At 46.9% G+C, this 19,248-nt stretch overlaps 1 protein-coding gene across 14 annotated transcripts in view; it reads left to right on the top strand.

Annotated features, from left to right (window-relative positions):
* GREP1 (glycine rich extracellular protein 1) overlaps positions 1-19,248 on the top strand; it is a 27,737-nt gene continuing 8,489 nt past the window's right edge. For 2 of the 14 annotated variants that reach the window (XM_081165720.1, XM_081165728.1), the window contains exons 1-14: positions 1-91; positions 4,658-4,714; positions 5,026-5,070; positions 5,799-5,843; positions 6,074-6,133; positions 6,914-6,943; positions 8,493-8,537; positions 10,262-10,297; positions 11,709-11,762; positions 12,148-12,213; positions 15,282-15,341; positions 16,859-16,927; positions 17,440-17,514; positions 18,802-18,879. In XM_081165720.1, the coding sequence (XP_081021846.1) occupies positions 31-91; positions 4,658-4,714; positions 5,026-5,070; positions 5,799-5,843; positions 6,074-6,133; positions 6,914-6,943; positions 8,493-8,537; positions 10,262-10,297; positions 11,709-11,762; positions 12,148-12,213; positions 15,282-15,341; positions 16,859-16,927; positions 17,440-17,514; positions 18,802-18,879 (781 nt within the window). In that variant the 5' untranslated portion in view covers positions 1-30. Of the gene's footprint in view, positions 92-4,657; positions 4,715-5,025; positions 5,071-5,798; positions 5,844-6,073; positions 6,134-6,913; positions 6,944-8,492; positions 8,538-10,261; positions 10,301-11,708; positions 11,763-12,147; positions 12,214-15,281; positions 15,342-16,857; positions 16,928-17,439; positions 17,515-18,801; positions 18,880-19,248 lie in introns of all 14 variants that reach the window. The other 12 variants (XM_081165724.1, XM_081165725.1, XM_081165726.1 and 9 more) reach the window with 11 other exon arrangements.

Consider the following 19,248-nt stretch of genomic DNA (forward strand, 5'->3'; position numbering starts at 1 on the left):
AGGTACTGCAGACTCTTTATAGTGGCCAAGATGAATCTTTGCACCTCGCTTGTGCTGTTGTGCCTGGCCAGGGTCAGCCTGCAGGGAGGAGGTAAGTCTGGGAGACGGACATGGAAAAGGGGACAAACAGAAATAGACAACAGAAAAATTCAGTTTTCGTGCTCCTCTTAGAGGGATAACACCAGGGATAAAGAGAGGGACTGTTTGCAAGAGGTGGGTAAGGGAGACAAGATAGAAGTTTATTTTTTAAAAAAAATCAAAAGAGGGAGGGTGTGGCTGGGAAGGTCCATTCAGCCTCCACCCCTGTCTTAGTCCAACGCTCTAATCACTACACCATGCTGCCTTTCACATTGCACCAGCAATGTGATGTTGGTGAGACACTTTGTTGGGGAAGATGAAAACAAATATTACAGGTGCTTTTAAATGAGGGCTATAAAGGCTGGCATTCTATACAATGTAAATCTGGGCACCAGAATGCAGTGAGAGGTGGGTAAGGAGGATGCAGGAACTGGGTAATTTACATTGAAGGAGATCATCACTCATATGTTGCCAGGTTTCCCCTTGACTACTGGAAGTTTGGTGTTAAATTTAATCATTCCTGCACTCCCAACTGAGCATCCCAAAATGCAGGGACAGAAAGATTTACGTGAAGGAGTCCAAAACACCTTCAGGGCAGATGCTGGGCTCGGAGCATATCCTTCATGTGCAACAGAGTCTTAATTGAGGTATAGGACTGTGCTGTTCAAAAGAACGGAAAGGATTGTTATGCTGAAGATTTACAGTGCAGTCCCATGAATGCTAACTCTGAAATCTGCCCTACTGCTTCCAGTTAAGTTTGCACCATAGTTGTCAACTTTTCCCTTTTCTTGTGAGGAATCCTATTCAGAATAAGGGAATTTCCCTTAAAAAAGGAAAATGTTGACAGCTATGGTGTGCACCCATAGGATTGCAGCTTCAGTGAGGGTGGGTGGGTCACAACTGGAGCAAAAATAAATAAACTTTATGTCTCTTGCATATCCTCTTTTGCATCCACAAGGGACAGGGCACAACTATGGGGAGAGAAGCACAAAAGTACTTCTCAGCTTAATGACCAAAAGTCATCTGCTTCAGGTCACTTAATGAGAACTGGCTCATCTTCTGCAACTCCCTCTCAATTTTTTAAACCCCACTAGGAAGAACCCCATCCTGCCTCTTACAAACTCTGTAACTACTACTGATTTTATTTCATTCATTCAGGATGCTTCCAGGCAGGGACTTAATGCTGGAAACGGGTTGTTGGCAACATTTTATTATTATCATTCATTAAATCTGTATATCACCCTTCATCTGTAGTGCTCAGGGTGGTTCACAACATAAAAATACAAGACAAAACATGAAAAAACACCACATACCAATACAAAACACCACCCCATCCCACAAACACATTTAAAAGGGTATTGCTTGTTTAGGTTTTTTTACTTGTTTTCTATCAGAAAGGGTAAATCTGTATTGAATTAGGGAGGTGGGAGAAATGAGTTAGCATTGTGATGCAGCCGTAAGCAGCACCGATCCCACAATAAACATCCAACTGGAAGCAGCTTGATTTTCTGTACTACCTTTCTGCTGAATGGCAACTTCTGCAGGTTCTTAAAATCAGTGTGTGTGTGTTTTAAAAAACAGTAACTGCAACAAAACCAAACAAAATGCAATAATATATTAAGGCACCAGTTTGATATTGCTGCCACTAATGGTGCTCCATGCCAAAAATCAATTAAAGCAACATAATGCACCTTCAATAATTGTTCCTTTAAGTCTCTTGTTTCCTCTTCCTTTCCCATTCTTTTTCCCCCTTTGGTATCATGCCACTTACATTAGGAAGTTGTCTTAAACAAAACTGGATTGTTGCTCTGTCTAGTACAGTATTGTCGACTCTGACTGGCAGAAGCTTCCCAGGGTTTCAGAAAGGGCCCTACCTGGAAATATTGGGGAGTGAAGCAGACACCTTCTGCATGAAAGGCAATGTGTGCTTCCACTGAACTATGGCCTGATTGTGATTCTTCAGGAAGGGAAGCCTTGCTTGTTTGTCTTGGGACAGCGCTTAGGAGATTTTACATGCTTTAAAAACAAGAAGTTAATATTAGTACCCATGAGTCATAACCATGGTAGTTAATTCCAGAATTTGTTTTTGTTGTTTAGTCGTTTAGTTGTGTCCAACTCTTCGTGACCCCATGGACCACAGCACGCCAGGCACTCCTGTCTTCCACTGCCTCCCGCAGTTTGGTCAGACTCATGTTCGTAGCTTCGAGAACACTGTCCAACCATCTTGTCCTCTGTCGTCCCCTTCTCCTTGTGCCCTCCATCTTTCCCAACATCAGGGTCTTTTCCAGGGAGTCTTCTCTTCTCATGAGGTAGCCAAAGTATTGGAGCCTCTGTCCTTCCAGTGAGCACTCAGGGCTGATTTCCTTAAGAATGGAGAGGTTTGATCTTCTTGCAGTCCATGGGACTCTCAATTGTGTGATCATTGCATAGGGTCCCACAAAATGACAGCAGAATTTGTGCATTGCAAAGGGGTCGGGAGGCTGCAAGCCCCTTGGAAATTGGAGAGGAGCCCTACAGACCAACTTTCCTCTTTGGCCCCCGGGCTGTCCAAAAAGTCCAGGCTCAAGGCAGCGATTGGGAGTTTGCATACTGTTCCTTCCAGGTCACATCTCTATCTGGCACAAGGATGCCACATTCCTTCCATGCCCCGGGCAGCCCTGCACACACAAAGGCCTCCTTCTCAGGGGAGAGGGACTGACACCCCCTTGCAAAGACCCAAAGGCAGGCAGGCCAGCTCCCTGAGCCAGGAGACAGGGTGGGACCCAGGTGGGCCAGATGGCCAGGGTGGTGAAATAATCCTTTGGCACCTGGGACTCAGGCTTTGAAAGGAGCTTTGTGGAAGGGCCCAGAACCACCTTCGCTGGGCCTGACAGGGCAGAATGATGGATGCTTTCCGCCAGATGTTGAGAGGAGAACCAATCTCTCAGCAACAGGAAGAACCAAGAGTCTTGTGGCACCCTGAAGACTTAACAGATTTATGGTGGCATAAACTTTTGTGGACCAGAGCTCCTCTTCGTCTGCCGGCCAACTGAAGACAAACCTTTCATACATCTGGTGAAGTGGGCTCCAGTAATCCATGAAAACTCACTCACCATCTATGTTTGTTAAGGCACTACAAAAGCCTTGGTTGTTGGACGGAAAGTGTCTATCATAACTGCCTCTTCTAGATGTTCTGCAAAACATGCTGTCCACTAAGAGCCCAAGGAACAAAGTGTGAACCAAGGACCCAAGAAAAACACTCTGATGGTCATGAACTTGGAGGGCTTTCAAGTGGGATTAGGAGGGGGAAAAACATGGGAGATAAAAGCTGTCAGTGCTACTTAGTCATGAGGATGACTATGTACGCCTTCCTGTGTTGGAAGCAGGATGCCTCTAAAGACTGGTTGTTGAGGACCGCAAACAGTTGGGTGCTGCTGGTTGTGGGCTTCACTTAGACATCTGGTTGGCTTCTGGGGGAACAGAACACTGGAGTAGTAGATAGATAGATAGATAGATAGATGATAGATAGATAGATAGATAAATTTATTGTCATTGTCCGTATATACACAGTATACACAACAACGAAAATCAAACACCCACCCAAAGACTGGGTTCACATATACATTTGCACGTATCTCCGACACTCTCATCCTATTCAGACATAATCTATAAAACATAACATAATCCAGAATATAACATGACCTATTAAGGCATAACATAACCTAAAACCTAAAACATAACCTAAAACCTATCTCATTCCTTCCTACTCTCTGCTTGCTAAACCTTGCAACTGGCCCTGAGATCATTATTTAGTGCAATCAGAGCTATTGGATAGAAACTATTCAGAAGGCGTGTGGTTTGTGTTTTCATTGTCCTATATCTTCTGCCCGAAGGCAATAGTTCAAAGAAGTTGTGAGCAGGATGGGTGGGATCTCTCAGGATATTATATGACGTCTTCAAAATGCGAGACGTGAAGATCTCATCCAGGGTTGGTAGTCGGAGCCCAATAACATTCTGGGCAATTTTAATTGTTCTCTGTAAAGCTTTTTTATCCGTTTCAGAGCTGCTCCCATACCACGATAATATACTATAGGTTAAGACACTCTCAATGGTACTATGATAATAGGACAGAAGTAGGTGCTGGGATAGATTCAGTCCCCTGAGCATTCTCAGGAAATACAACCTCCCCTGCACCTAAGCTAAGTCTGATCCAATAGATTTTGCTTCTTGAGACAGAGCAGCAATCAGCTCGCACATGCACACACACACAAACACACATACACACTCATATGTTCAGGTCAAGGTGCACAACTCATTGACAATCTGCTGCTTTTTCATGATACCCCAAATCAGCTGCCTAAGGCAGTCGCCTCCTTCTGCTTAATGGTAGAGCTGGCCTAAATCCAGCAGGGCTCTTGCTATGTTCTTCTACTAAGGCAGTCCCTTTCAAAAACCAGTCTATTGAGTTATAATTAACTTTATGCTAGAGGCTTGATGTGCAACAACAATATGAGAAGTGATAAGGCTCAGAAATATAAACAAGGTAAAAGATGTATGCGATATCCAGTCTCATTTCCTATTTCTTGTGGATCTTTTTCAGCATTTAAACCGCAATCAAATGGCCGGGCAGGACCTTACTTCCCATCCCTGATGAGGGGTAAGTATCCTGCATCACACCTAACCCTCATAAGTTTATAGTGTGCAGCTGCTAAAACCAATGGGATTATTATTTTTTGTCCTCAAAACCCACTTCAATGAGTGGCTTTAAATGTGCATATATTGACCCTGAACTAGTTCCTGTGCATACACAAAGGTTGACTGGTGCCTCTGAAAGATCTCCTGCTCTTTGCTTTCTGTTTCATGGGGCTTCACTCATTTCACTCACCCTGCCCTGTTGGCTCTGCTGAACCACCTCCAGCCAGTGCAAGAGAGCAGTTCATACTTTGTGGTCTGTATTTCATCCCTTAGGAGGAGGAGTTGGGCTGGGACTGGGACCAGCTGGAGCCAAGGCCGGTAAGTTGTGCGGCAGATCTTGAGGTCAGGGTATGGGGTGGAGGGTGAAAATCTAGACAGAATCAAATATCCATCTTGGCATTTGCTACAGGATTATCGTGCAGTACTTAAGACAACAAACTGTTGCTTTTACATTGGCCGGGTGGTATAATAGAGCAATGCATCCATTTAAAATGTGGTGAGCCTCTGATAGTTATTATACTAGCTTTTTAGTGTTATTATAAATAACTATGGCATTCATAGTAACTCTAGAAAGCTCGTACATTTCCCACAAGGGGCTTACCTGCATTTTAAGCATTTCAGCTCCTCAGAAACAAATCCTCTTTGTTACAATATGCAATAGTTTGTTGTTCTTTTCCAGTTGTCCACCTTCACAGCATTGCCCAATTCTTTAAAGCTGAAGCAAAATTTAGAAGAAAATGTACACTGCAGGAGACTTGGTTTAATTAATTCACACACACCACACTTCCTTCAAGGTACTCTCATTGACAAATTATCTTCACACCAGGCCTGTGAGGTAGTTTTAAGATTGAGAGATAGTCACCCACAGCGAGTTTCATGGCTCAGCAGGGATTTGAGCCCAGGCCTCATTAGTCTACATTGTACATAACATATGGGAACTGCCAAGGAAAATACCATGTTGTGGTTTGCAGCAAGCCTTGATCTGTTATGATCACTCTACTTTCATTTCCCCTAGCTATAACCTCCTCTGTTTTTTATTCCCACAGGAAAATATCCAGGCTATGGGGCCCAAGGATTGCCAGCAGGGCTGGGTAAGTTTAGCTGTGGTGGTGGCCTTAAATACAGAGGAATAGAAAATAATAATAATAATAATAATAATAATAATAATAATAATAATAATAATAATAATAATTTCAAGCTGTCAATTCATATGCCAAAAGCTGACTGGTACAGAAATTTCCCCTCCTAAAGAGATAATTAGGGCTTGGCCCAAGCATAGTGGCGGAAAGAGGTTGACAGAGAGATGTTTCTGCTTTTGCAGGTGCTCAGAATGGATTTGGGGCTGCTGGACCAGGCTTCGGGAACAAACCAGGAAAGCCAGGTGAGCAGGACATGGGATGACATCCGGGGGGAGGATGCCCTGCTAAGCCATGGACCATATGAAATGTAGAAACATGGTTGGTCTTTGCCCAGCGATAAGGGTTATTGTTGCAACCACCAAGAGCATTAGCAGGAACTAAGTGACCTTTTCCAGTTGTTTCTGGAACACAGGAAGCTGCCTTCCATTCGTCAGACCGTTGCTTCCTCTAGCTCAGTTTTGTGTACACTGACCGGCAGTGGCCCTCCAGGATTTCAGACATAGTATCTGCCATCCTGTTGTGGTTTAACCCACAACAGGGGTGGCGCTGTGGGTTAAACCACAGAGCCTAGGACTTGCCGATCAGGAGGTCGGCGGTTCGAATCCCCGCGATGGGGTGAGCTCCTGTTGCTCGGTCCCTGCTCCTGCCAACCTAGCAGTTCGAAAGCATGTCAAGTGCAAGTAGATAAATAGGTACCGCTCCGGCGGGAAGGTAAACGGCGTTTCCGTGTGCTGCTCTGGTTCGCCAGAAGCGGCTTAGTCATGCTGGCCACATGACCCGGAAGCTGTATGCCGGCTCCCTCGGCCAGTAAAGCGAGATGAGCGCCGCAACCTCAGAGTCGGCCACGACTGGACCTAATGGTCAGGGGTCCCTTTACCTTTACCTTATCTGCCATCCCTACCTGGAGCTGCTGGGTATTGAATCTGGAACCTGCAGAGCAGATGCTCTACCACTGAGCTAGAGTCCTTCTGCAGTCATTGATATTGCCTGTCCATCTGTTGATGCTTTCTGCCTTTCTACAGGATACAGAGTCCCAAATGGATATGGAGCAGGTAGGATGGCTTCTCTTTCCCACTTCACTGAAGCATGTCTCCATTTCTTCCTGCCTCCCATGCACATGAGAGGGGGAACAGGATGAACTGGAATTGAATGGCAGAGCTGGGTGACGGAAAGTGTAGAAAAGAGCAACCACATGATCGAGGGGCTCTTACGTACAAAGTTTGCAAACAATAAAAAATAAAAGCATGTGTAAAGGAGTGGGTACATGGCAGAGATTTGTGAAATTATGTCCAGTGCAGAGAAATTGGAAAGGGAGGTTGGTGTTTTGTTTTATCAATCATTACATGTATTTATTTATTTATTTATGGGTATGTAACCCACATTTTCAGGCAGAGTACAACATATAGGGATAAAATCAACAAGAGGTCCATAAAAAGATCATTAAAAATAACAATAAAGCAATAAATATCAATAAATACTGGTTAAATGAAAAATTCATGTTGTAATGGCTTGTCTAAACAAACCTCTTGCAGGTTTAGGATTGTGCGTCTCTCTTGCTCTGTTCCTGACAGTTTAGTGCCCTGCTCCCCCAGTCTCATTCTGCTAGCATGTCTTCTGAAAGGAGGGAAAGATATGGGGCTTGCAAGCACCCACGGATGCTGTTCTTGAATCTGGCTCAAGCGCCAGCCCTGGTGGCCCCCGTTTCAATCCCAGTGTACAGGGGAGGAAGGACAGAAGCAGCATTCACAGTACACCTTGGTGTCTTCAGACTGATTCCTTTCCTCTCCTTCTGGGGAGTCTCAGTGCCCAGAGCCAAGGGCATGTTGGTGCTCTGCCCACCCTGGCAAGTCAAAGTGCATTTTATCCAAAGGTGGTCAAGTTATTTTGGCATAAAAAAATAATAATCTCACTGCCCCTCCGTTCTCACTTTGCTTAAGGTGTTGTCAGGCTTAGCGGTTAAGGTACCGTATTTTTCGCTCTATAACACGCACCAGACCATAACACGCACGTAGTTTTTAGAGGAGGAAAATCCGTAGGCATGCCACCCATAGACATTCCCTCCATAACACGCACAGACATTTCCCCTTACGTTTTAGGAGGAAAAAAGTGAGTGTTATGGTGCAAAAAATACGGTAAGCTGAGATCTGTTGAGCTGGGATGTGTGATTCCTTTGCCCAACTGCCTTAATATTTATATTTATTTCTATTTAACAGTTATTTTTATAAAATACCACTAATGTCGGGTCAGAGATTCAATCACTTACTGGCAAAGTTCAAGTTGCACCATCAAAGCTGAATTTGCGCTCTTGCACAACGAACTCACTTCCCCCCAAGATAGGACTTTTTGCACTAAGGAAAGTGCAGTGAAAAGTGGGGGATATAGCAATTGCTTGATACAAAGTCTTCCAACCTCCTCACAAACAAATCAGAATGAACGCTCCATAAACAGGTCCTCTGCAAGTGACCTTAAGTTGTTGTTTTCAGTGCCACTCAGATTTAAAATTGAAATTTGAATAAGCAAATGTAAATTCCACTTAAAAGAGGGGAAATAGATGTGATGTTTCTATTCCATCGTCGTTCATGATGCATCTTTGCCTTCCAGGTTATAGAGGACTTGGTTACCCTCGTGTTGGCCTCCCCTTGGGAAGTAAGTCAGATACCTTTATTTCTTCCTTCTGTCTCGTTACCTGTTCAACAGGTACCTCACTTACGTGCTTCGCTGTTCCTTTACTCTCTTAACATTCCATTGGCTAAACACGTCTTGCTCGAATAACCCTCCATTTTAAAAAATGCTTGCCAAGACTTTTTACAAACTTGGAAGACCGCTAAGTGACCCAGCTGCACTTCTTGGCAAAAACACCAACCCTTCTGCTTATTTTACCCTTTTGAAAACTGTTGGCCATCCTCCTTCATTTTCAGACCCTGGAGCTGAAATACTGGACATTGGATGCTGTGTATTTTTTCTGTGGTTTCATCTGAGGGTGCTTTCCCTCCCACTAATCATGAGATTGTTTTCTTGCCTTTTGTTGTGTCCACGTGTTTTAATGTTTTGATCCTCCAGTGTTTGGTGCAATTTGGCCTAACGGCAACCGCAAGACTGCATACACTCCAGTTATCTGTTTTGCTAGGGATCATTTCTATTCTGTGTTCCATGTCTGCGGAAAACCACTGTCTGGTTGTTGCTGTTTTGCCTCACAAGGGTGCATTGTTAAAATGTTGGTGCTGCAAGATGCCGGATACATCATTTTCCAGGGTTCAGCCCTTTCCTCCAGAAGTTACCTGGGGGAAGGCTGTTATGGTAATCTCGGATATAATATGGACAGTTCTTGACTCCAAACACACGCCTGTCACCCTGATCGCTACATGAGGGTGCTTGGATTGCGCAGAAGGGTCTGGATATGCATCTTCTGGCTTGGAAGTGACAAAACACTTGACAGTACGGAAGGGAGGTTGTACCCCACAGGGTTGGTTTTCAAACATAGGGCTGCTGATATAATCCAAAAGATTAATTCACCAATTTCAATAAGCATGGGGTTCAGTGAAAGAGAATAAATTTATGGAGATCTGGTTTCCTTTTTCTTTTTTTGCATATGTGATTAGGGGGTTGGTGGGGGTCAAGATTATTTGGTCTTTTTGGAGAGACATGATCTGACATAAGTGTGAAGATGGTACTCGGATTAGTATTTATTGTTGTACTGTGCTGAAAGTTTACAACTTTTTTTTAAGGTCTCTAGAAGTTACGCATCTGAGTGTAGTAGCAGAGCTCACTTATCTGTAATGCCCATGCGGATGAATGCCAGAAGGGAAATTCATCATCTTGAGCAATATGTGCTTTCCTTGAAACAAAAATGCAAGCTTCTAGTGCAGGGGTCGGCAACCTGCGGTCCATGGGCCACAAGCAGCCCACGGGGGTCGTTTAATGACCCACAAGCTGCTACCGAACCAAGCTGCCCACTCGGTGAGTCCCCTTGCTTCCGCGGTGCCAAAATTCGCGTCTGCGCAGATGCGATCCAGCCTACAGAGCAATCTGAGCGAGAGTGAACCGGCCCAGGCCAGGTAAACCTTGCCAACCCCTGTTTTAGTGCATGTTGGCTGTAGCAGGGTCCTGTGAAAACTTCAGAAGTTAGAGGGGGCTCAGCTGAATTTTCAGTGGCCACAAAGCCAGTCCTGACTGAACACTCTGCATACCCCTTTCTATGACTGCCAGAAGCAGAGAGTTAGACAAAGTAAGTGCACTTAATTTGCAACATTTATACAGATCACATAAATTTAATTTATGTATTTATTTTTTTAAGTATGAAGTACACAAGCCTGCTCTTATTCTTTGTACCTAGTGTTCTGGTCTGACCCAGTCTCTTTCTCCTCACTCAGCAGGCCTTGGAGCCAGAGGCAAGCCTTCCAAATCAGGTAGCAGTACTTTCACCAACAAATGTTCCACCAGGAAATACTCCCCCCCCCCTCATTCCCCATCATTAGGGCTGTGTGCCTGCTGCAATTCTGTATGTGTACAGAATTCATAATTCCAGCAATCCAAAAGTTCTTCTCCAGGTTGCATTTTAAATCAAGCCACTCTCCTTCTCTGGCAACTTGATTTTGGGGACACCAAGCTCCTGGTTGTTACAGGTTGCCTGAGTCCTTAGTATGGATGACAGGCACCTTGGAAACAGCAGGGTTCCTTGTTCCTCAGAAGCTGTTGCAAGCATGTTCAGCAGTCCCCAAAAGCCTTTCCTACTGCCAGTGGCGTAGCGTGGGGGGTGCAGGGGGGGCTGGCCGCACCGGGAGCAACATCTGGGGGTTAGGGTTAGGGGGCGCAAATTACTTGCCTTGCCCCGGGTGCTGACAACCCACGCTACGCCACTGCCTACTGCCATCACTGCCACTAGATAAAGGGAAGGGAGCAGCAGGGCAAGGTAAAGTATCCTGTAGAGTGTTGGTTGGGGGAGGCATTCAGAAGGCCGGTTGAGCTTCTAATGGTGTAATCAGGAGTTCAGTGTGGTCAGGATTTCAAAGTTAAGCTAGCAGGGGAAATAACCTATGTATGCAGGTTAAACCACATAGCCTAGGACTTGCCGATCAGAAGGTCAGTGGTTCGAATCCCTGCGACGGGATGAGCTCCTGTTGCTTGGTCCCTGCTCCTGCCAACCTAGCAGTTCGAAAGCACGTCAAAGTGCAAGTAGATAAATAGGTACCGCTCTGGCGGGAAGGTAAACGGCGTTTCCATGCGCTGCTCTGGTTCGCCAGAAGCGGCTTTGTCATGCTGGCCACATGACCCGGAAGCTGTATGCCGGCTCCCTCGGCCAATAAAGCGAGATGAGCGCCACAACCCCAGAGTTGTCCGCTACTGGACCTAATGGTCAGGGGTCCCGTTACCCTTTACCTTTACCTTTACCGATGTTTTAGCTTAGTTTGCCAATCTCAGTTCAGAACTGAGGCAAGAAGATTACCACTGGTCACAACCTTCAGATAAACCCAGTGGTGGCTTGTCCACTAGGGGAAATGGGGCACGGCCCCAGTAACCCCATCCTGTTGTCAGCCAGCCTTCACCTGCCTGCCTTCCTATTTACAACCTATCCAGGGGGAGACGCCGCCTGTCAGCTTCCTCCTCACTCTCAGTGTTGCCTTAATAGAACTCAGCAGGGAGGGGGAGGGCGGTAAAGCTAGAATTAGTTGGCTCTGCCTGTCATTGGCTCTGGCGCCACCTACTGCTGGGCTCCCTGCCTTCTGTGCTACCATACCCAACAGGCACCAGCCACAACTGGATGAACCCTAGGTATCTGTGCTGATCTGTGAAAAGAGAATTTCTTTCTTTCTCTCTTAGCAGGTTATGGGGCAGGGCCCAGTACTGGTGGCTACCCAACAGGAGCACAGCAAGGTGAGCTGGGAAAGTTGGATGGGGCCCCAAAACAAACAAACAAAAAAGAAGAGAGTGGGATTTGCTGTTAACTTTCTATGGATTAATTTCACCAGAGAGGGGTATTGGGTCTCAACCCTGTTTAGTAAATATGTCATTTGAGCTAGAGCCTCTGTATTCCGTTTCTAGGGCTGGGGCACCTCATTTGTAGGGAGAAAGCACTCTGCCCATGCTGAGATACAAGCTCTTTTTTCTTTTGACACCTCCCCCCCCCCACCATGAAACCTGTCATCATAAACCAATTTTGCCTTGTGCTGACCAGGGAGGAAGGGCAGGGGAGAGGAAAAAAGGAGTGATCACTTCCATCCACGACTGATTTTTCTTTTCTGCATGCTTTGTACAACAGCCTATATCGGTGGAGTTGGAGCCGGAGGCTACCCAAGCAATGGAATCCATAATGGCTATGGCAATGGTGAGAGAGACACGCTCTGATATTCTGCAGTAAATTGGTACAGGGGGAGTCAAATGGAGCTAGTGGCAGAGTTGCTTTTGGCCATAGACTGCTGTGACACAAGCATGTTTATCCCCTGCCCCAGAAACAAGGAACCTGGCATGTGAAAGGTCTGGTCAAAAGACTTCAGGCAGCAGGCCAGTCAGACTAGAAAGTATTGGGCTAGGAGGATCAATGCCATGACTAAGTATTAGGCAGCTCCTTATCCTGTCGTTACTTTGCAGAATATGGCCTTTTATTGTGTGTGTGTGTGTGTGTGTGTGTGTGTGTGTGTGTGTGTGTGTGCTGCTATCCCATGTTTGGGACACTTATCTGCAAAACTAATACATGCTTCTCAGAAAGCTCACCCAAATCTTTGTGGCAGATCTGTTGCATGTAAAGTCTTGTCCACCTTCGTTATCTATCATGGTTAGGACTGCTATACATCAGGAATTTCTTGGTCATAGCTGGAATACTGCAGTCAAAAACAATGTCCAGATGGGAATTGCTGGAATGTCCAGGAAAATCTGGACATCTGGCACAATCCATGTTGGAAGTTGAGATTTTTATTTTTATTTCTTGAGAATTTGAAAAAAGAAAAAAAAAAGCTTTGTGTCCAGATTTTTACTTTTTGAAATATGGCAAATCATGGTACCAACTCAAAAGCACTAGCAGTTGAGCAAAATACAGTAATGCGGAAATAATACTTTTCAGCCAGTGCATACTTGCACAAAATGGCAATGAAAATATACGCCCAGAAGGTGGAGCAGTTGGCCAACATATTGAAAAGTCTATTTGACTAGACCAGTGTTTCCCAACCTTTTTTGGGCAAAGGCACACTTGTTTCATGAAAAAAATCTCAAGGCACACCACCATTACAGCCCCGTGACGTCAGCGCGCAGCGTCACGCCGGGAGGGACGCACGAAAGTGTAAGTTTCAATTTTTTCCCCTCCCCCTTGCCTTCCTTCTGTGCCAACAGCCAAAAAGCCAAGAAAAAAGCCAAGACTTTAGGGCAGCAGGTCGACACGGAAGAAGCTCCTACCTAAGGACAGGTGCGACGGCTGTGTCCTCTTCTGCCACACTTGGCAGCCCTGCTTCACGGTCGTGACTCCCACCCCGATTTCTCCCCGCAGGTCGAGCGGGCACAGGCAGCCCAATTGTGTCCAGCCCAGACACAAGCCCCGCTTCCCCACTCTAGATCCTGAATGCGACCAAGTGCTCTGGACTCCCGAGCAGGGTGGGAAAGAGGACTCGCATCTGGTAGCCTCCGGGCTCCTCGCCTGCTCGAGGGATGGCATTGCAGGCAAGCTGCCGGCCGCCGCCATCGCCGCCCCCTCATGCGAGTGGACCTGCCCGGAGTGGTGGGCCGGGGGAGGCTCGCTGTCTGTGGGGATGTGGCCCGCACGCGCGGCCCCCGCTTCCTCCTGCCCAGGGCTGAGCTCCTTACCCGCGATCTCGGTCTCGCGCACGCGGATCCCACTTATTCCGAAGCTCGCGCCACTAGCCGGGGCTCTCACACCGTGCCAGGGCGAGGCGGCGCAGCCCACTGACGTCATCGCGGCTCGCCGCTGCCCTCGACTTCCCTGTTCCCTCCCCTCCCTCGGGTTGCCGTGGTTACAGAGGACTGCAAGCTGCTCGGGCGAGCGTGGGGCATTAAGTGGGAGAAGGAAAATTAAAATTAAAACTCGCCTGAAGGCCGCCTCTCCGGATATGAAGCTATCTTTCGAATTTTTTAATTTTTCCCGCGGCACACCAGGCAACATCTCGCGGCACACTAGTGTGCCGTGGAACACCGGTTGGGAAACACTGGACTAGACATATTGCTGCCCATCCATCCATTTATTCTACAGGGAGTGCTCTAGAGCAGGGGGCTCTCACTTTTTGCCCCTCTGGGCCTATCAGTCACAAAATGGTGGTACAGGGGGCAGAGCCAGTCACAAAAAGATGGCAAATGGAGGCAGAGTTTGGCACCATCAGCTGGCAATTACTAACATGGTTTTCTACTGATAGCTAATCCATCCTTGGGAATTGCTGAATTCTTTGCCGCAGCATTTTCCTTGGGACAATAAATCCCATAGCTCAGCTGTCCTAAAGCAAAGTACAGACATTTGCTCTGGAGGTATTTGGCCGCACCCCTTTTAGGCAGAATGTGCTGATCCGGAGACTCTTAAGTAGAAAATACTTTTTCTGTTTTTTCCTTTCCCATCACTGCATGCCTCTTGAAGTATTTTTACCCATCTCCTGCAGTTTTTCTCCCATTCTACTTTCACACTCAACTTGTACCTTATTCCCCCACCCTGAGCAAAAAAAAGCTGTGTTTCTTTCATCCCTCCTTTCTGGTCTTTTTACTTCTTCCTCCCATAGCAGCTTAACTCTCATATCTCCTTCCTTGTACCCCCAGTTTATTAATATTCATAATTATTATTTAATTACAGTGGTACCTCTGGTTGCGAACGGGATCCATTCCAGAGGCCCGTTCGCAACATGAAAAGCCTGCAACCTGAAGCGCTGTATCTGTGCAATGTGTAGTGTGATTTGGTCTTGTGCGCATGCGCGAAGCACGGTTTAGCACTTCTGCGCATGCGCAATTGGCGAAATATGGAAGTAACCCTTTCCAGTACTTTCAGGTCGCTGCGGGACGCAACCTGAAAAAACGTATCATGAAGCAAATGTAGCATGAGATATGACTGTATATTGAAACATTTCTTAACCTTTTATCACACTTTCTAAATTTCCTTGAACATCTCTCTTTCCCCTCAGAGAAAAGAGACCTCCCTTCTTCCCAAAACCACTTCTCTGTCTCCCACTCACCTTTACGCAGCATGATGCAACTTCATCCAACCAAGAGACTATTGTATGGGGCAGATAACTGAGGAGGGGGCAGTGGGCTGGCTGTGGCACTGAGGCCCATCTGAAAGTGGCCTAAGGCCCACTGTGGGGTTCCAGACCACTGTTTATGTTACACTGCTCTTGAGTATATATTCAGCCTGAGTAGAATGAGTTTCTGTTTGGTTTGGGAAATCGTAAAGATGTGGTTTTTCTTTCTCAGGCTATGGAGCTGGAGGAAATGGATATCCTGGTGTTGGATATGGGAATGGGAATGGGAATGGTTAGTATTTACTCTTCACATTTTATTCTCCTTCCCCCCTCCCTCCAAGGAGCTTGGAGTGGCATTTTAGCACAACAACCCTTTGACACACAGAGCCGTCTTTCCTGTTGGGCTTACGGGCACATTGCGCCAGGGCGCTGGCCTCTCAGGGGTGCCCCAGCGAGTGGGGGAGTTGCACTGCTTTGCCGACAGCCTCCCTTTTCCCTGTATGCCCGCCAGGTGTGCCCTGTCAACCATATGGCTGGCGGGCATGCAGCTTCCTTCCCAAGCCTCCGCGGGAGGAGAGCGATCACCGCAGAGGCTTGGGAAAAGGTTGACACTCTGGGAAATGGGGGCGCCGGAGGGATCTTTGAACCATGGCGCCGGATATGCTTAAGACAGCCCTGATGACACATTTCAGACTGCAGAGTGAGTGGCTTGCTCAAAGCTGTCCTGTGAGTGTCATGGCTAAGTCAGCATTTGAACTCAGGTCTCCCAAGTCAAAGTGCCACACTGGCCACTATGTCATATTGGCAACGATAGGGGAATAAATTTAGGGCCAAGATTGGGAAAGTGGAGGGGAAGATAGGATGTTTCATCAGTAGAGGTGGAGGGGGGGGAGGTTAGTGGATAAGAAAGAGACAGGCTATAGGACTTACCCACTGGCTCGCCTTGACTCAGCTACAGAACTTCCTTTCGGTGTCTTGAGATTCAGCTGCAGAATATGTGAATTAGTGCTAAGAAAGCAGCACACCTGAGCCCGCGTAAAGGGCCTTTGCCTTCCACTAAGGGCCAAGCTAGATGTGCTTACGGCACAGTCCATGCCGCATGGCACACGTCACAGGAAGTTCAGAGAAACATTTTGAGGTGAAGTCAGGACCCGTGTACACTTCTGTTTGCCCTGCTGCTTTCCCCTGACAAACCCGCGGCTTAGTGCTGTATTAGAACAAAGGGCAATCAGGTTTTCTGTGGATTGCTGTTTAATCTAATTTAGTGTTAAAAGAGAGGATTTTCCAGGGGGAAGTGGCAGGGCAAAGGCAAAACTGTTCTGACCCATGCCGAGAAAGCATGGGACAAGTGGAAGTGTGGACGAGCCCCCTGCATGGGAAACAGCACACATGCCAATGGGAAGATCCTTTTAAAGAAGATAGGTCACATCTTGCTCCCAGAATTGATCCTTGGACTACCACAACAAAAGAAATGGTAGTAGGGGATGAGAATGATTGCACAAGACAAGCTGCTGCCAGTGAAGAGTATATTGTACTGGGCTAGATTGACAAAAAACCTGACACCAGTGTTGAGCACCTTCCTATATCCATGAGCAGATCCCCCCCCCCGTCTGTGTAGAACTGGCTAAAAGTGCAACAATTGGGTTTGCGTGTTAGTCCTCTCCTCTCCCTGCGTAGGTTTAGGGAGAAGAATCAGAAGATGAGGAAGGGTTGATCCCCTGATACACTGCTTCAGAAATGAGCCATTCTAGGTTTTGAGACAAGCAGGCAGGGAGGGGCTGTATACTGAGCCTTTGGGTGTCTTTGCAGGTGCCCGGGCTCCCTATGGCAGTCAATTAGGAGGCCCTGCTGGAGATCCTGCTGCTGCTAAATATGGAGGTAAGTCTTTATTGTGCTCCCTAAGGGAGAGACTTCCTTCCTTCTTACATAAGGCAACTGACAAACAGCCTGGCAAAGTTTTGTGCAGCTTGAAGGGGAGCAGAGTTGACTTGCAAAGCATTTTAGCATCAGCTGGCCCTGAGGGGGTGAAACATGCCTGAATTGCTGCATAAATGACTTAGGAAACATAGGGAGGATGAAAATGGCCTGGGTGTGACTGTGCTGAATGCTTATTGTTTTACCTGTTTAACTGTCACGGCTTCTCCCAGAGAAGGCAGGGAATTTTTGTTCGGCAAAAGTGCTGACATTTCCTTAAAAAGCTAGTTTCCTGGAGGGGAAACGGAATGACCCTGAAACCACTTGGTGCAGGTGTGTCCTCCTGTGTCAACATGGGAGAATTTCTGTAGAATTGTTCTAAGGTGTGGGAAAGAGGGGTGCCAAAGGGGCAATCAGGGGATCCTCTCTGTGACCTTCTGTTGCCCTTTCTTGGGCTCCTATGATCTGCATTACAGGGACAGGGCAACTCCCATACAGTGGGCACCCAGAAGCTGCTGGCCTGGGAGGAGACTATGGTGCTGGAAGATATGGTAAGTTAAGACAGCAGGGGTAGGTGTGCCTCAGACTGGTACTCTGTACAACTGCAGGAAAAGCACAATTTTGAGTCAAGTGCTGATTATTTCAGGTACAACTAAAACACACACACAATCTGGGGTCCCAAATGTAGTGCTTTTGGGGTTCTCATGCACCCTGCCTGGTATTCTCAGAAGGCTCTCCCAATTTATTATAAATAAAACCATGAATTTTTGAGGGCCTTTTTTTTCAGGGGTTCAGACCTGCAAAATGGGTATTTTTTGGTTTCCACAATGAATTCTTAGATTTCTGAGGCCCTGGGCCTCAGATTGGAGACCCCCTCAATCAGTGAAAACAGGCTTGTAGGCAGAGAAGCTGTGGCACTAATATATATATGCTATGCAGATAAAGCAGATTTGCATGTGTGTCCTGTTTTGCATAAATTGTTCTGCCCTGCCTCCCCAAAGTGAAGAGTAAGTAGCTGTGAAATATACTTTACTCTTCTTTGTGTAGACTCAGGGCAGAACCATTTATGCAAAGCAGAACACACAGGCAAACCGGCTTCATTTGCGTAACATCTATGTCAGGGGTCGGCAACCTAAGGCCCATGGGCCACAAGCGGCCCATGGGAGACGTTTAACTGGCCCATGCACCCCCGCCACCTGCTTGGTCAGCTCCCGTGCGCCGCGCTAAACCAGTGTGGAGCAGAGCAGAGACTGCCTTCTACGATGCTGGCCGGCTTCCCATTGGCTGTAGGAAGCTCCTGCAGCCAATGGGAAGCTGCACACGCCTCCTCCGTGCTAGGAGTGCCAGAAGTAGCATTTGCACATGTGTGCACGCACACTCTGGCCCACCGCAGCGTCTGTGGGACCGTGAACCAGCCCAAGCCACAAAAACTTTGCTGCTCCCTGATCTATGTCAATAGTAGGGATAGGGAATCTGCAACCCAAGACTCCCATCAACCCTGACTGTTGGCTCTCCTGGTTGAGCCTGATGGGCCCTGGAGTCCAGCAACACCTGGAGGGACACGAGTTCCCCATCTCTGATATATAGGCTGCAGAATACTACTTTTGATGGCAGAGTCGGGGCTTTCTTTTGCTGCAGACTTTTAACTCTTTAGTACACACAGTCCTGGCTGCGACTTGTTGGGCTTAGCTTATAAATTCTTATTGTGCATTGTACATCTCGGCAAGTAGTGTTCCTTCTCCTGGACTGGGGTGTGATAGTGGAGGGATTTGTTTTTGGTGGGGTCGGCAATCATATCCCCTTGCCCCCCCAACTTTTCTTCTTCTCATGCCTTCCAGGAGCTCCTCAGAGCCCCTATGGAGCACAACCTGGTGGCTCTGATGGCATTGGTGTAGACCCAGCTGCAGCCAAATACGGTAGGTGAAAGAGAGCCCACCTAGTCACAGAACTAGAGTAGAGCTTCAAGCACATCCATCTGCTGAAAAGCAGTATGGATTGGGGAACTGAGTACATCAAACTGGTAATACTGAGGTCTAGTTACATGGCCAGATTTGGCTCTGGTGATAGCAGTTAGTCCCAAAGAACTAGGCACACCAAAGAGATAGAATGTTATCTGTTAATAGACGAAATTAGGTTTAGTTTGCTGCGGATACATTAGGATCGCCGGATGCAAAAAAGGACAGCTCCTACACTTTTAAGTTTCATGACAAGCTACACCCGCTGATCTTACCTATTCTACACAAATATTAAAGGTGCAAAAGCCCAGCTGATTTGCATCTGGCACC

Source organism: Podarcis bocagei (genome assembly GCF_964188305.1).
Source record: "Podarcis bocagei genome assembly, chromosome: 13".
Taxonomy (NCBI): Eukaryota; Metazoa; Chordata; class Lepidosauria; order Squamata; family Lacertidae; genus Podarcis; species Podarcis bocagei.